Raw genomic sequence first — 16531 nt, 5'->3', positions numbered from 1 at the left:
TGGTTACGCCACTGGTGAATGGAATGACAGACGGTTTGACAGATAAGATAAACATTTATCGCACAGTGATCTCTCCGATCTCAACCATTCCAGGGCAATTCCAGTTCTTTAAATAATTCAAGTTTAACATATAGCTTAGTATTAAAATTGTTACATTGCGACTGATCTCCTGTCTAAAGTGATGGGAGATCGCAGAACGATATTCAATTGATCTGTTTTATTGAGCATGTCACACTCATTGTGGTTTAGCCACTTCCAGGGGTAGTGAGCTAAAATAATATATACGCACCGGTAGGCAGAAACAAGTGAATAGAGGGTGCGGGAAAGGGGGAAACAATACAAAACCGCCCAAATAAATTACCAACCGGATAGCCTGCACAATGGATTAAGCTTCTTTCAGCCACACTTTAACTTCATTGCAATAAGATACTGCACCAAATTTCTTAAATAAAATACAACTGTAATTTCACACTTCTACTTAAATTATTACAGAATAACTTGATTCACTACTGTGATATCCTGGAGAAATAAAGTGGTATCATCTCTTAATCATGAACTTGGCTTAATAGAAACATATATTCTCAGCCACCTATTGAATCCCTGTATTAAACACAGTGTAACCACCATAAATAAATACGCACATCTCTTTTCATTACATCCAATATTCAGTACAGTAAGTGAATGCAGACAATCATGTTTCTGTTTTGTTCCGGGCAGTGACGAATGTCTTGGCAGTTGGAATTGGCCGGGCATCATTCTGATGCCTACGTCTCTCAATGAAGGTGGCAAGACGGGTGGTGTCCAGAGGGATTTTGGAATAGTTGCTGTAATGAGGTTGCATCCATGGGTGTAGAAGACATGTTACCACAGTGGGTCTCCAGCGTGTATCCTCTTGAAGTGTTGCCCGGATAAAGTCCTGAGCAGCTTGGCTGACACTTATGAAATACTCCTGTGGGAAGGAAAAATCCACCCGACAAATATTCATACATGTCTCTTCATTGCTTTCATCTAGAAATGGGGACACTCCACTCAGCATGACATATGTTAGCACCCCCAGGCTCCAGATATCAGTTGCCAGAGAAACGGGAGTTCCTTTAATGACCTCAGGAGCAGCAAATTCTGGATTCCCAAGCAGTTGGTGGATATAATAGTGTCCTGTAATTTGCATGGCATCCTCCAGATCAATTATCTTCACCCGTGGAACAGGAATACGTAAATCTATCAGAAGGTTTTCAGGCTACAGCAATAGAATAATATAAGTTAGACAAAACAATTCCATATACATGTTTCTCAGCTAACATACAGTACATTGACACTGGTGATGTAATCATTATTGTATTCCAGATATAATTTTTGCTTCTTACCTTGATATCTAAATGAGCCACACGGCAGCTATGAAGGTACTGAAGAGCCCCCATGATATCCCGCATATAAAAAGCTACCTTCTCTTCCAAAAGCTCATCATGGTTCATCAGATAATCCAGCAATCGGCCATCATTCATTCTGGAAAAGCCAGAACCACATTCTTTAGTATTCTCGCATAAGCCAACATATTATATGGGATCTATGGAAGAACTAAAGAACTGCCAATAGTGGATATGAAAATGAATGAATAGTAGGCTCATATAACAACAAGTGACAATGATGCTCCAGCCAATCAACTCCCAACATTAAAGTTAGGAGTCGATTGGCTGAAGCTACATTTATCATCCACAACAAGTAAGTGATAAATAGCCATAAGATATAAATAGTAACAGTGCAATCCAACCCCCATTTCTAATAAATAGCCACCAGCTGCTAAGATGATTTTCATATCAGTTATTTATAATGCTGCTTTAACGATTTTCAGCTGGAAAGAGTGAACGGTTTCTAATATGTTTAAATTATTACATGATTACAGTCTCAAAGATCAGAGAGCTTGGCAGCAAAAAGCAAATATAATATTATAGACTAACAGATTTAAGGCCTGATTCTGGTTCACTCACAAAAGCAAATTCTCACTCTAATGGACAAAACCATGTGCACTGCAGGGGGTGGGGTAGATGTAACATGTGCAGAGGGAGATAGATTTGGGTGTTTATTTGTTTCTGTGCAGGGTAAATACTGGTTGCTTTATTTTTACACTGCAATATAGATATCAATTTGAAGCACAAATCCCACCCAAATCTAACTCTCTCTGCACATGTTCCATCTGCCCCTGCAGTTTGCTTTTGCGAGTGAACCAGAACCAGGCCCCTATAGACACAATAGATATACTGTAGATAACGTAAGTTAAAAACAACTACAGTATAAGTCCTAATATTGCAGTTAAAAAGGAACAACTCACTGTTCAGTGCAAGTCAAAGATGATTCCATTAGGGTCAAACAGCCTTAATTCTGATTACAGAGGACACAACTGTCTTTAACTGTATTTATATCTGTCTTGTATTTGTATTGTCAATATGTTACAGAAGTAACTACATTAGTAACTCACAGGTCCAGGATGAGGATATATGCATTAGCAGACTCATATGTGTCATGGATGGTGATGTACTGGGGATGCTGCAGGTGCTGGAGAAGAGCTGCCTCGTGTGCCGCCTGTTCGCGTTTTTTCAGTTTCTTGCTGACAAATTTCACTGCCACATCTTTCCGGGTGTTTTTCTGTAAACACTTCTTCACAATGGAAAATCTTCCCCTGGTTGGATAAGAGGATATCGACTATTACAGAGAGATGGGGAGACATGAAAAGGAAATCTAGAAAAGTAATAAAATCTTAAAAGATTCTCAAAAATGTGTTACTTTCTAAGTTTCATATTATGTCTCGGTTTTCTTTTACAAATGTATTTCCTAACTCAGGCATGCCCAATTGGCATGGGCCAATTGCGGCCCGTGCTGTAATTTCAAGTGGCCCGCAGCCTCCAGCTGGAAGCAGGAAGAGCACCAGATGTGGGAAGCACAGCACAGGCACTAAAGGTGGGGCCCCGGCGAGCGCGCCTTTACCTTGCTGCCTGCTGCAGTGAGGATGTGACGGCAGCAACAGTGAGATGTGTTTGGCGTCCTACCCCTGCTGCTGCAATCGTATATCACCCTACTCCACAATCACAGTGACAGCAGTGTTTGGGGAGGGGGGCAGCAAGGGGGAATATTGCTCCCGTAACATGCAGAGTGGAGGAGGGCAGCAGCAGGAGCCCAAGCATCTCCGGTCCTTGCAGTGCCTACTTTTCCTCTCCTTCCTCTGGCTCACACAAGGGGCTTGGAAACATACAGAGAAGGAAGTGGGCAGAGTGGGGGACATCCAGTGAAGGAGGGTCAGGCTGGGGGACATACAGTGAATGGAGGCAGTGATGGCCATTCAGAGAAGGTGGAACAGGGGCAGGCTGGGGGACATACAGTGAATGGGGGCACTGATGGACATTTAAGAGAAGGGGAGCAGGCTGGGGGATAGAGTGAATGGGTGCAGAGTGGGGAACATACAGTGAATGGGGGACATACAGTGAAGGAGGGGCAGGCTGGGGGACATACAGTGAATGGGGGCAGGCTGGGGGAAATACAGTGAAGGGGCAGGCTGGGGACATAGAGTGAATGGGAGCAGAGTGAGGGACCATTCTGATGTGATTGATGATTCAAAGAATGTCAGGCTGAATGGTCGGCCCCTCACATTTTCACTTCACCAAATCTGGCCCTCGTCGCAAAAAGTTTGGACACCCCTGTCCTAACTAGTTAAAAGCCTGTCAAAATGATGGTTTAGTCCCTATCTGCTATTACCTCCGTTCTCTGTGTTCACAGCTCCCTTTCTTTCATATCTACACACAAGGCTGACCTCAGCCTGGCTGACTATTGCAAGCTGACTATTGTTAGTTTGTCATATTTTAAAGTAGGAATATTTTTAAGTAGGGCGAAAACAGTTACATAGATTAAAGCTTGGACTTATTCTGGACCAACTGTGATGTAACTCCTGTCTCCTTCTCATTACAGGTAACTCATATCATCTGTTACACCAGTATTGAAGTGGCTGCTTGCAAACTGCTATATTCTATATTTAGGTAACTCATATCATCTGTTACACCAGTATTGAAGTAGCTGCTTGCAAACTGCTATATTCTATATTTAGGTAACTCATATCATCTGCTACACCAGTATTGAAGTGGCTGCTTGCAAACTGCTATATTCTATATTTAGGTAACTCATATCATCTGTTACACCAGTATTGAAGTAGCTGCTTGCAAACTGCTATATTCTATATTTAGGTAACTCATATAATCTGTTACACCAGTATTGAAGTAGCTGCTTGCAAACTGCTATATTCTATATTTAGGTAATTGTGCAAATATTTTTATAAGATTTGAAAGTGAGTTAGAATTTATTAGTGGCTGGGATGGTAGGTAACCTCTTACCATTTGTTATCTTAGTTTTATTGCTAGTAGAAGAGGGGCTCTGGCTGGGTGGGGTCTCAATCAATTAACTTAGAAACAGCTTTTAGTATATATTGTGAACACAAGGCTGACCTCAGCCAAGCTGACTATTGTTAGTTTGTCATATTTTAAAGTAGGAATATTTTTAAGTAGGGCGAAAACAGTTACATAGATTAAAGCTTGGACTTATTCTGGACTTAAACTGGACAGAAACTGCCAACCAACTTAACATCTTCGTATCAAAGTGAATCAGAAAGACACCAGCAACCCAGAAAACCAAGAGACTGCTTTGAGTGAGCTCACTTCATTCGCACATCATACTACTCCTGGCTGCTTAATCTGCCTATTCAGTTGTGATATCACCATTTCTCCATCTGCTAAAACTTTTTGAATATCACTCTTTATGCTTGTACTTGCACTGTCAGTTTTGAAAATGCCTAGCTGTACCTCTAATGACTTTACCTCTCTTGCTGTTCCATTGAGAGTAGGTGTCCCTGATTATTTTATTCTTGGCCCTCTTCTCTATCTCTACATGTCCTCTCTGGGTGAACTTATTTGCTCACTCGACTTCCACTATGCCGAAAATACTAAAATCTACCCCTCGTTTCCTGATCGCTCTCCTTCCATCCTAACTCATATCTCCAACTGTCTCTCTGCTTTCTACTCATGGATGACCCAGCGCTATTTTAGACTTAAAATATCAAACACTAAGCTGACCTCTTCCGACCCTCTTGCATAAAACCTGACCATCTCTCATCCTAACCTGTTTATGCTCACCTTTCCCCCTTCTGTGTTACCCCTGTCTGCCTAACCCTCCCCTTTAGAATGTAAGCTCTCATGGGCAGGGCCCTCTCTCCTCATGTGCCTTTCTTAGAATATATAAACCACTGCCACGGGGGGCATGGCTTGATGGCGGAGGCGAGCAGACGCTTCTCCGGGGAGCTCCTGGGTGATCCTGCCAACTCACCCTGTTAACATCCACTACCGGGCATGCCCGTGACCTGATCTCAGGTGCAGCCATCTCCCCTTCACATCGGCACAGACGGGGAAGCGCTGCGGAGCCGGGGTGCACTTTTAAGTGCGTCCGCAGGTTGCGGCCTTCCTATTGTGCCGGAGCCGGGACCTAAATTTTAGAGCGCGCCCGCAGCGTTCACTCGGCGGTGCGGGACCTCCCCCTTCTCTAACCAGCCGGCTGCCACTACCACCGGGCAGGGTAAGAACCCTGCAGAGGCTACCACCCGCCATCCAGGTGCCGTGTATACCCGACCGGCACCTGAAGATAAAGCACACCCAGGGCTAGGATCTGAAGCCCAGTCCCAGAGCTACATCACACAGCACGGCCAGCAGACTGTAGCATCAGGCACAACCAGGGACAGAACTGACCTGCTGTAAGAGACTTCTTAAAATAAAGGTACTGGGTTGGGTGAGAGGCCCTATAAGACTGCTGGGCACATAGCGGCTATTTTATTGGTGGGTGAATCACATTTCCCCCACTCCACCAGCTGCAGCACTCATTAAAGCCCTACCACACAGTGCATAACTGAGCCTCCACTCTGCCTTTTACCCCCTGCAGTGGGAAACCACCATACAGTAGCTCTGCAACTTGATAACAGGGTCTAATATAAGGTTAAACCAAATAAACAAGTATATATATATATATATATATATAGAGAGAGAGAGAGAGCGCAAGAGACACTGAAAAATATCACTGTATAAAAATACTATTTTATTTAAGCTTCCTTAAACACAGATATTATATTTAATAAAAAAATACATTGTACATTAAACCCACAGATAAATTAATAAACATAAAAATATATAAAATGACTGTGTCCCTTTGCCAATTTCTGCCAATATTTATTTTCCTGAGAAAACTGATAATGTGGATTTCAATAGCCAGGTTAATTGTGTTATTTCAGATGATCATATCCACAGAGTTCAAATGTTTCCAGTTGATACTGTTTAAATAGCTGGAGATAGAGCAAGTCCAGATATAACCAGATGTTTTGAGGGTCAATTGGACCGTAATTCTGGCATACACATAGATATCAGTAGTCAGTATTATGGTTAAAATACGGAGGCACCTGTATTATTCTCACTTTTAGCCTTTGGTTTATACACTGTCAGTACAGGTAGCGTGGAGACAGGCAAACACGCACTTTCACAGTTACCTTCCTGGATTTATATGCCGTATAGTTCCTCAACCTGACCACAGCATGGAGACCTGCTCGCTGTGTCAGGGAGCCGACCGCCAGATGACGGACGCTGCAGGGAAATGGATGTCGCGGCAGTTAGAGGGTATAGCTACCTCAGCTTCCAGCAGGTGATTGGCGGCTTGTGCCGTGCTCCGCTTTGTAGCATATGTGTGTCTTGCAGACAAGGGCATCACAGGCAGGGAGAGCTCTTGACTAGTTTCTCCGTCGTACTAATCTGACGGTTTCCTCAGAAGATGGTGATGGCATGTGACAGTGACAGAGACTGCAAAGACTGCAAGACACACATATGCTACAAAGCGGAGCACGGCACAAGCCGCCAATCACCTGCTGGAAGCTGAGGTAGCTATACCCTCTAACTGCCGCGACATCCATTTCCCTGCAGCGTCCGTCATCTGGCGGTCGGCTCCCTGACACAGCGAGCAGGTCTCCATGCTGTGGTCAGGTTGAGGAACTATACGGCATATAAATCCAGGAAGGTAACTGTGAAAGTGCGTGTTTGCCTGTCTCCACACTACCTGTACTGACAGTGTATAAACCAAAGGCTAAAAGTGAGAATAATACAGGTGCCTCCGTATTTTAACCATAATACTGACTACTGATATCTATGTGTATGCCAGAATTACGGTCCAATTGACCCTCAAAACATCTGGTTATATCTGGACTTGCTCCATCTCCAGCAATTTAAACAGTATCAACTGGAAACATTTGAACTCTGTGGATATGATCATCTGAAATAACACAATTAACCTGGCTATTGAAATCCACATTATCAGTTTTCTCAGGAAAATAAATATTGGCAGAAATTGGCAAAGGGACACAGTCATTTTATATATTTTTATGTTTATTAATTTATCTGTGGGTTTAATGTACAATGTATTTTTTTATTAAATATAATATCTGTGTTTAAGGAAGCTTAAATAAAATAGTATTTTTATACAGTGATATTTTTCAGTGTCTCTTGCGCTCTCTCTCTCTCTCTCTCTCTCTCTCTCTATATATATATATATATATATATATACTTGTTTATTTGGTTTAACTTTATTAAGGACTACAGAGAGCCTTAATTGAGAGCAGCAAGTCACACTTCTTGACAAACTACACCAGTTGATTGCTAAATTCAAACTAGCCCGATTATTTGGCCTCTTTTTCTACCCCCCTCAAGTTTGTTCCTGGGACCGTGTGTCTAAACTTATCACACGTGCCCCAGAGACTTCTGGGGAGGGTGATTAGAGGACCAGAGTTTTGTTGTGATTGTGTCTAATATAAGGTGCCCATCACACAGAACCCATTGATGCTCCCCACGCATACCATAATCTGGAGCCCCGCCAGCTGGCCATGAGCCCCTGACCTAACCCACCACCGATGGGGTCGAGTGGTTGATCCGGTTGCCCAGGTGATTCCAAAGGCAGAGCCCTGTCTGATGTTTCCTAACGACACCGTGACATGATAACTATAAACACCCATTTATGTACCAGATGGAGCGTAGTTGCTAATGGGGAGAACTAACAGGAAAGGGGGACAGACTCCTGCTACTAAAAAATCAGGTGAATCCTCACTACAGCCGAACCTATATCGCTACCTACATCCTGAAACAGACGGCGAAGATCAACCCCTCCATCAAACTCCCCCCCCCCCCACCAGCACACGACGCGGACACCATGGCCTCCTCTGATGTGCTTCCGCCACCAGGAGACTCAGAGGCCACGATGGCTGATGTGCTTGCACAACTCCGCTCACTCCCGACCAAGAAAGACCTTCCAACGAAACGCGACTTCCAAGACCTTGAGCATAAACTCAGAGAGACTGTCAAATCTGAAATCTCCTTACTTCAAGCCAACCTAGCACAAATAACTCGTCAAGTGTCTGATAATGAAGAACATGTTCAAGAACTTGATACAGCACACCGTGAACTCCACAAGACGGTTGCCCGACAGGCGCAAGAAATACAAGCGCTCCAGAAACGTCAAGATGACTTGGACAACAGAGGCAGGAGGAATAATCTTAGAGTACGGGGGATACCAGAGGACGTCCAGAGCCCCGGTATAGTTGACGCCCCTACGTCGGTGTTCAACGAGATCCTGGATGCAGGAGCTGAAAACACCATTCTATTCGACCGAGCTCACCGTGCCCTCCGCCCTAAAGGCATCCGGGAAGATGCCCCAAGAGACATAATCTGCCGCCTCCATTACTATCATGTTAAAGAGGAAATTCTCACCAAAGCCAGGAAACTTGACAGGTTGGAGTTCAATGGCTCACCCGTCCATATATTTCCTGATGTTTCTTGGCACACGCTCCAACAAAGACGCCTCTTAAAACCCCTTACAGATGCCCTAAAACACCAGGCCATACGATTTCGCTGGGGCTTCCCCCAGAGCGTGCAAGCCTCACATGAAGGTCGCCACGCTACCCTACAGTCCCCAGAAGATTTGGACACTTTTTGCGCAATTCTGAAAATTACCAAGCCATCTCTGACTGATTGGATTCAGTCACATCACTGTCTAGAGCCACCTGCCATACCCATGTCAGATAACCAATGGACTCTGGTTGGCAACAGGAAGCGTGGAGCACAAGACCAAACTAACTCACGTGCTGGCTCAGTCACTTGAAGTCTAAATACTGCTATGCCGTCTCTTCGCATTCAGGCGGTTCAGTGTCTACTCAACCGCTCACCGTTAGAATGAATCAACCTCCAATACTATTGACAGTGGGTCACCGGCCCATTTACCCTAGGTCTTTCTCCCCCCCCTCCCAAGCTGACCTTGTCATGGTTACATACTTAATTGTTATACTTTAATCACCAGTTGGTTTACATTAGGCTGCACTCTGCAGTCTACATCACTCTCAGTTTCTGTACTCTAATATTCATATTTTAACATGAGGTCGTTATCTCATATATCATAAATGCATAAGTTGGCCTAATATCCTCCTCATAGTCTGAGCTTACTTCAGATACTGGGTGGCCCGGTTGCCACCACACCCCAGTTGGGTCTTCCGCCATCCTGCATTGGACCTTGGGCCATGGGGCCAGTCCATGTAGCCCATTGGCGGCAACTTTTTTGTTTATAATGTTGCTTTTTCAGTCTACAAGATGTTTGCTTTTGTTATCTGTATCTAACTATGCTTTTACTTTCTTGTCTATACTCCTGCTATCTCTTCCCCCTCAACCCCACGTCCTCACCCCTCCTCGCCATCGTGGTCTGAAATTGGACAACAAGGATTACTGGATCCTGGTGAGTCTTTATTTTCAATATTACTACACACAAGTGGGTTTAGCTAGCACATATCCCCCAACACTACATGGCTAATCCAGATTTCAAAATGTGCTCTTTCAATGTGAAAGGGCTTAACATACCTGAGAAGAGGTCCACTCTCTTACGCGAGCTTAGACAGGAACACATGGATATCGCCTTCATACAAGAGACACATTTTAAATTCCAAGCAGCCCCAAAACTCAGTAACTATTATTACCCCTTAGTTTACTGTAGCGACAACCCCTTAGGTAAATCCCTTGGAGTAGCGATACTTGTCTCTCGTCGCCTCCCTCTTACGAACATCTCACATCTGGTCCTAGCTGAGGGCAGGTGTCATGTCCTTAAATGTCAAATATTCTCTCACATGTACACTTTTGTAAACATTTACTCCCCAAACCAGGGCCAAAAACAATTCCTCTCTAAAATGTTACAATTAATTGAACCTCTTGAAGAAGGTTGCCTGGTTATAGGAGGGGATTTCAACTGGTCGCTGGACCCTACCTTAGACTGCACACCCTCAACCTCGCGCCAACTCACACGTGACCATAGAAACTACCAGGCTCCTACACGAATTCCAGCTAATTGATCGATGGCGGATCCATCACCCTACGGTGAAGGATTATACTTTCTTCTCGGCACCACATAACATGTACTCCAGACTGGATTATTTCCTGATAGACCATAAATCCTTACAATTCTTTCCCTGTAGTTCGATTGGCCAAATTACTTGGTCGGATCACGCACCTGCATTTGCCTCCGTTAAAATGTCCCCGGATACACAAAAGCCCTGGAACTGGAGATTTAACTCCTCGTTCCTTCGTGACCCCCGAATCATAGCAGAACTTAAATCTGCGATAACAAATTACATTGAAATCAACGACACCCCTGATGTCGGTGCAATGACTATCTGGGAGGCTCACAAATGCGTTATCCGAGGCAAGTGTATACAATTAGGATCACAGCTTAAAAAAGAGAAAATGGCGCAGAGACAGCTTCTCCTCAAACGCATTATGTCTCTAGAATCTCAACATAAATCGACACTAGACCCTCGGGTACTACATGATCTCACCGAAGCTAGAAGCGCACTAAACAAACTTCTAAGTGACACAACCAGGAGGGATATAGGCAAATGCAGACATAAATACTATTTATGGGGCAATAAACCCGGCGCCATGCTGGCCCGCGCGCTCCGAGCACAAAGACTACAATCTTATGTACATGCAGTGCGAAATCCCAGCGGTAAAATGGTCCACACCCTCCCCCAAATAGCCGAACCATTCCAGCATTATTACTCCGCCCTCTATAACTTAAGATCAGAACACCCTAACCTGCCCATACAAGATCCAAAACTGCTAGTCAAAAATTACCTCCACGAAATCAACTTCCCCAAGTTATCTGTAGAAGACCTAAACTCACTAGAAAAACCCTTTACATCTGAGGAACTTGAGGCAGCCCTGGCATCTACTCCAACGGGAAAAAGCCCTGGTCCAGATGGCCTCCCTGTCTGCTACTATAAAACTTTTAAAACATCCCTATTGCCTTTATACCTAAAGGCATGCAACTCAATCTCCATAGAGTCAGGTTTTTCTACTCAAACACTAGAAGCTCACATTTCTGTAATACCCAAGGAGGGCAAGGACCCCACGCAATGCTCGAGTTATCGACCCATCTCCCTGCTTAATTGCGATGTGAAGCTGTATGCCAAGATGCTGGCAAATCGATTGAGCCCTCTTCTTACTGAAGTAATACATGGGGACCAGGTGGGCTTTGTGCCAGGCCGGGAGGCAAAGGATAATACCTCCAAAATTATTGACCTTATCCATGCCGCAAAGATTGGCACTGCCCGCGTGGTCTTCCTGTCCACAGATGCTGAGAAGGCCTTCGATAGAGTCGACTGGCACTTCATAGAGGGGGTCCTCAGCCATCTGGGCCTGGGACCCACCTGCCTCCAGCGTATATTGGCATTATACAGCTCCCCATTGGCAAAAGTTAGAGTGAATGGCACCTTCTCCAATTCCTTCGGAATAAAAAACGGGACCAGACAGGGCTGCCCTCTCTCTCCACTTATCTTCGTGCTCTGCATGGAGGCCTTAGCAAGGGCTATTAGAGCTAACCCAAATATACATGGCATGAAAGTAGGATCTCAGGAATACAAATTGGCATTGTATGCTGATGATTTACTGGCCACCATATCTGACCCTGTCACATCCCTCCCAGCGCTCATGTCCGAATTCTCTAGATTCAACACCCTTTCGAACTTCAAGATCAACTACACAAAATCTATTGCGGTAAATATATCTACTCCGCCGCGCATCATAGAAGGGTTGAGCGGATCGTTTCCTTTCATCTGGCATCCCACACACTTTAAATATCTGGGGGTCCTTCTATCACGTGACGTAGCGGACCTTTATAGACTCAACCTACTCCCATTACTCCATAAACTCAAAACCGACCTTAATAAGTGGACAAACCTCAACCTATCTTGGATGGGGAGAATCAATACCATAAAAATGAATGTGCTGCCCAAGGTCCTGTACCTACTTCAGGCACTGCCCATAGCTATACCAGAGGCCTTTTTTAAGGAACTTCAGGCTGCGACAAACCAATTTGTATGGGGATCAAAAGGACATAGATTAGCCAAGTCGATACTAATTAGACGACGAGAGGATGGGGGGCTACAACTTCCACATTTTATAAGCTATTATTACGCAATACATCTGGCTAGAGTTGTCGAAATGACGCGTTTCCCTGCCGAAAAACAATGGCCACAGATAATTAGCGCCACCACAAATACACACTCCCATATACTTCCTTGGCTTCTGAAAACCCCTCACCTTAGACACCCCACACTAGACCCAACCCTGAAATGTTGGAAAAAGCATAGATACCTACGCACCTTCAGCCCTAAATTCTCTCTACCCATGCCATTACTTTCTCACCCAGACATACCACCAAATGCTCTCACTGCAACATCTCTTGCTGCGTGGTCCAAGGCTGGCGTCTCGAGACTGACACACCTTGTGAGCTCCACGGGTCTTCGTTCCTTCACAGAACTGACCCAGACATACAACCTACCTCCCAATAGCTTCTGGACCTATTTACAAATACGTCATCTCATAACTTCCTCACCACTGCGCCCGATAGGGTGGTCACCCACCCCTTTTGAAAACTTATGCTTAGCTGATTCCCTACCCAAACATTTGATCTCGCAAATAAACCAGCTCTGCCTATCTAGCCTCTCTCTCCCAGCTCACAAATTTATCAAAGACTGGCACAAAGACCTACAACATGAACTCTCAGAAGAACAGTGGTCCATTATATTCAGATACACATTTGCTAGCTCGCCTCCATTCAGGTACTAGAAACCCAATATAAAATAATGTCCAGATGGTATCGTTGTCCTGAACAAGTACACAGAATGTTCCCATCTGTACCTGCTTTATGCTGGAGATGTAAACAATCGACAGGTACTCCCCTTCACATCTGGTGGCAATGCAACCTACTATCTGGCTTCTGGCAACAAGTCCACAAAATCACTCAGGAACTCACGGAACACCCAGTCCCAGAGACCCCTGAATTTTGGCTACTTAGTCTGATGGAGATGCCACTATCCCAATACAATAACTCGCTGCTACGCCATTTGGTGAACGCAGCGAGAGCTACCATTCCCTGCTTCTGGATGACGTCCATCCAACCACCAATACGTCGATGGCTACAAAGAGTCGACTTTTATATGAGCATGGAGGATATCACCTCCACCTTCCCAAACTCATCCACTAGGTTCACTACCACCTGGGCGGCTTGGTTCACCTTTAAGGAATCACCTCTATACAAAACTCATATGACACAGACCAATTCACACTAGTAACACGTTGGCTTACCCACACCCCCCCCCCCAACCCTCCTACTCCCCTCTTCTCTCTTCACCTTCTTTTCACCTATTTCTCTCATATATTTTATTTCCTGCATACGTATACTCTGTAGATAATGTCTTTGAAACACAAATGTATATCTGGTTGTTATTTAGCAGTATCTACTTGTCATTCTGAGTCCATACATTGTATCGTGACCTTTGCTTACATGTATTTTCTGACTCTTGTTGAAAACCAATAAAAATTAGTTTGCAAAAAAATAAATAAACCACTGCCACCCTGATAATTGCTTCAGTGTCCTGTCCCCTGATGCAACTATCTATATTAACCATGTACTTGTCCTAAACTGTCTTGTAATGTAATTTTGTTTTGTGTTTGCTCATAACTATGCTCTGTAAAGCGCTGCGGAATTTGTATGCGCTATATAAGAAACTGTTAATAAATAAATAAATAATAAAATATCTAGCAAGTTTGAAACAGATAATTTTGCTTTCACTTTCTGTTTTTTGGTATGTCGAGTGGCCTGTAGTGGTCACTGGTGGTACTGTTCATTACAGAGGTGAGTATTTAGATATATACTGTGTGTATATATATATCTATATATATCTATATATATAGATATATATATATATATATCCAGGGGTAAGGATCACACTCTCCTCCAATAAGTGGCAACTGCCGGGGTGTCAGCTCAGGGGTTCCAGACAAGTCCAGTTCTCCAAATATAGCCACAAAGATGAGGACACTCACCGGTCTTTCTTCAAAAGAATTTTTTAATCCATATCACCACATCCAATAAAGTGCAAAGTGCATGACAGTGGGCCTAGGGCCAACGTTTCGGTCTGCCAACAGACCTTTTTCAAGGCCCCCACTATCTCCTCCTAAAGTGCATAACCCACAGGACACTGTGTGCGCCTTATGTTAGCCCCAAAGGCAGCTGTACACTCCCCTTAGGTACACTCAAAAACCTGGACACGTCATGAGCCACATATATAACACACATAGGTTACCTTATTATAACTCCATAGTTTGTGGGCAACTGGCGCCAACACACTCCCCTGCCACGCTGATATCAGGAGGCACCACACACCTGGGTAGGCTTCCTTCATTCTCATATACTACTAGCACGTAGCGCAGAGACCGGAAGTGACTCACGGTCGCATCACTTCCTGTGAGTGGAACGCACAGTCAGGAAGTGTGCGTTCCACTTGCGGCTCTCACAGAGGATAAGCCTAATCCTCCTTCCCAACAATGGCGCCGCATCACTTCCTGTAAGTGGAACGCATAGCCAGACAGCGTGCGTTCCACTGCGGGCTCACTATGGCTTTCAAGATCCTATCCTTCAACTTATATGTTAATGTACAAAAACTGGGGCACTGCTATAGGTATCCTACGCAGCACTTTCATTATAATCAATTACTGTGCTATATCAAAGGCACCAATTATGTACTGCCATTGCCCAGGGGACCATATAAGGCACACACAACATACTGCCACCTAGTGGTAAACGTAGAACACAAAGATAAAAAATAACAGAAAATACAAAAATATAACAAAAAATTACCTAATACAAAAAAAATTATACAGATGGGTCTTGTCCCATCTTGGCAGGGGATGGCGCTGGCGTCGTCAGCCGCCATCCCCCGCCAGCGCCATGGCGATGGTGAGAAGGGGACGCGCGCGCACGAGAGGCGCCCGCGTCTCCTTCCGACGGCGCTTCCATCCGTTCCCCCGGGTCCCCGCCGGCTTGCCGGAGGTAACCCGGGGTCCCCGCTGCCTGCCCGCACCCCCCCCTAACCCCCCCTAACCCTGTCCGTCTCCCTGAGGCGGAGACGGACAGGGTTTCCGTCGCGCTGGCGACGGAGACTGAGACGCGCGTGCGCGTGAGACGCACGTGCGTCTCAGTGCATTCGCTGGCGTGGCTGCTGGCGGGTCGCCAGTGCGGACGTTCTGGCGACCCGCCAGCAAGGATGGGACAAGACCCATCTGTATTCAATACTTCATCATTTAACAAAGAAAAAACATGTATAATTAATGTACAAAGGACACTGTCACTTAGGTTGCTCAGACCATCCCATAACTACCAAATTAGACTCACAAGAACACAGACAAAGAATTGTTTTCATTAAGGCCCTTCGGGGCCACAGTGTCGAGCCTGTGGATCCACTTCACCTCCTTCCTGAGTAGAATCAATCCACGGTCACCACCCCTCAACAACGGGGGGACCCAATCAATGATCATGTACCTCAGTGAAGAAATCTGATGTTTACATTTCAAGAAATGCGCCGCCACAGGTTTATCAGTGAATTGGTGGGCATACGCTAAGCAGATCGATGACCGATGTTGGTTCATGCGCTCACGAAATGTTCGTATCGTTTTCCCCACGTAGAAAAGGCCGCAGGGGCAGCGTAGAAAATAGACCACATGGTCCAGAGTACATGTCAAGTGATGTTGAAGGGCGATCTTCTGGCCCGTGTGGCGGTGGTGAAAAGATGAACCACTAATGAGTCCACGGCATGTGGTGCAACTTGTACACCGGAAGCAACCTTTCTTAGTAATCAGCCATCTCTTGTCGGTCGACGGGCTCGGGGTGACATCTGGCCGCAACAATAAATCTTTTAGATTTTGCCTTCCGCAATCAAAGGAGGTGCTTCTGTAATTCCTTTGAACACTTGATCAGTGCCCAAAATACGCCAGTTATTTTTAATGGATCTCTCCATGGTTTTCAGTCTGTTGTCACATTTCATCACCACTGTCATGAGTTTAGAATTGCACTTTTTCTTCGGGTTGGGTGAAGTATG

General features: G+C 44.9%; 1 protein-coding gene across 10 annotated transcripts in view; it reads right to left on the bottom strand.

Annotated features, from left to right (window-relative positions):
- Positions 1–202: 202 nt before the first annotated feature.
- Positions 203–16531, bottom strand: part of KALRN (kalirin RhoGEF kinase) — an 856470-nt gene continuing 840141 nt past the window's right edge. For all 10 annotated transcript variants that reach the window (XM_083153542.1, XM_083153544.1, XM_083153547.1 and 7 more), the window contains 3 exons: positions 2474–2674; positions 1365–1503; positions 203–1237 (listed from right to left, as the gene is read on the bottom strand). In XM_083153542.1, coding sequence (XP_083009668.1) covers positions 692–1237; positions 1365–1503; positions 2474–2674 — 886 coding nt within the window. In that variant the 3' untranslated portion in view covers positions 203–691. The remainder of the gene's footprint in view (positions 1238–1364; positions 1504–2473; positions 2675–16531) is intronic.

The sequence above is a fragment of the Crinia signifera genome, chromosome 7 (genome assembly GCF_055691185.1).
Source record: "Crinia signifera chromosome 7, ASM5569118v1, whole genome shotgun sequence".
Taxonomy (NCBI): Eukaryota; Metazoa; Chordata; class Amphibia; order Anura; family Myobatrachidae; genus Crinia; species Crinia signifera.
This window is presented reverse-complemented; position numbering and strand designations above follow the sequence as displayed.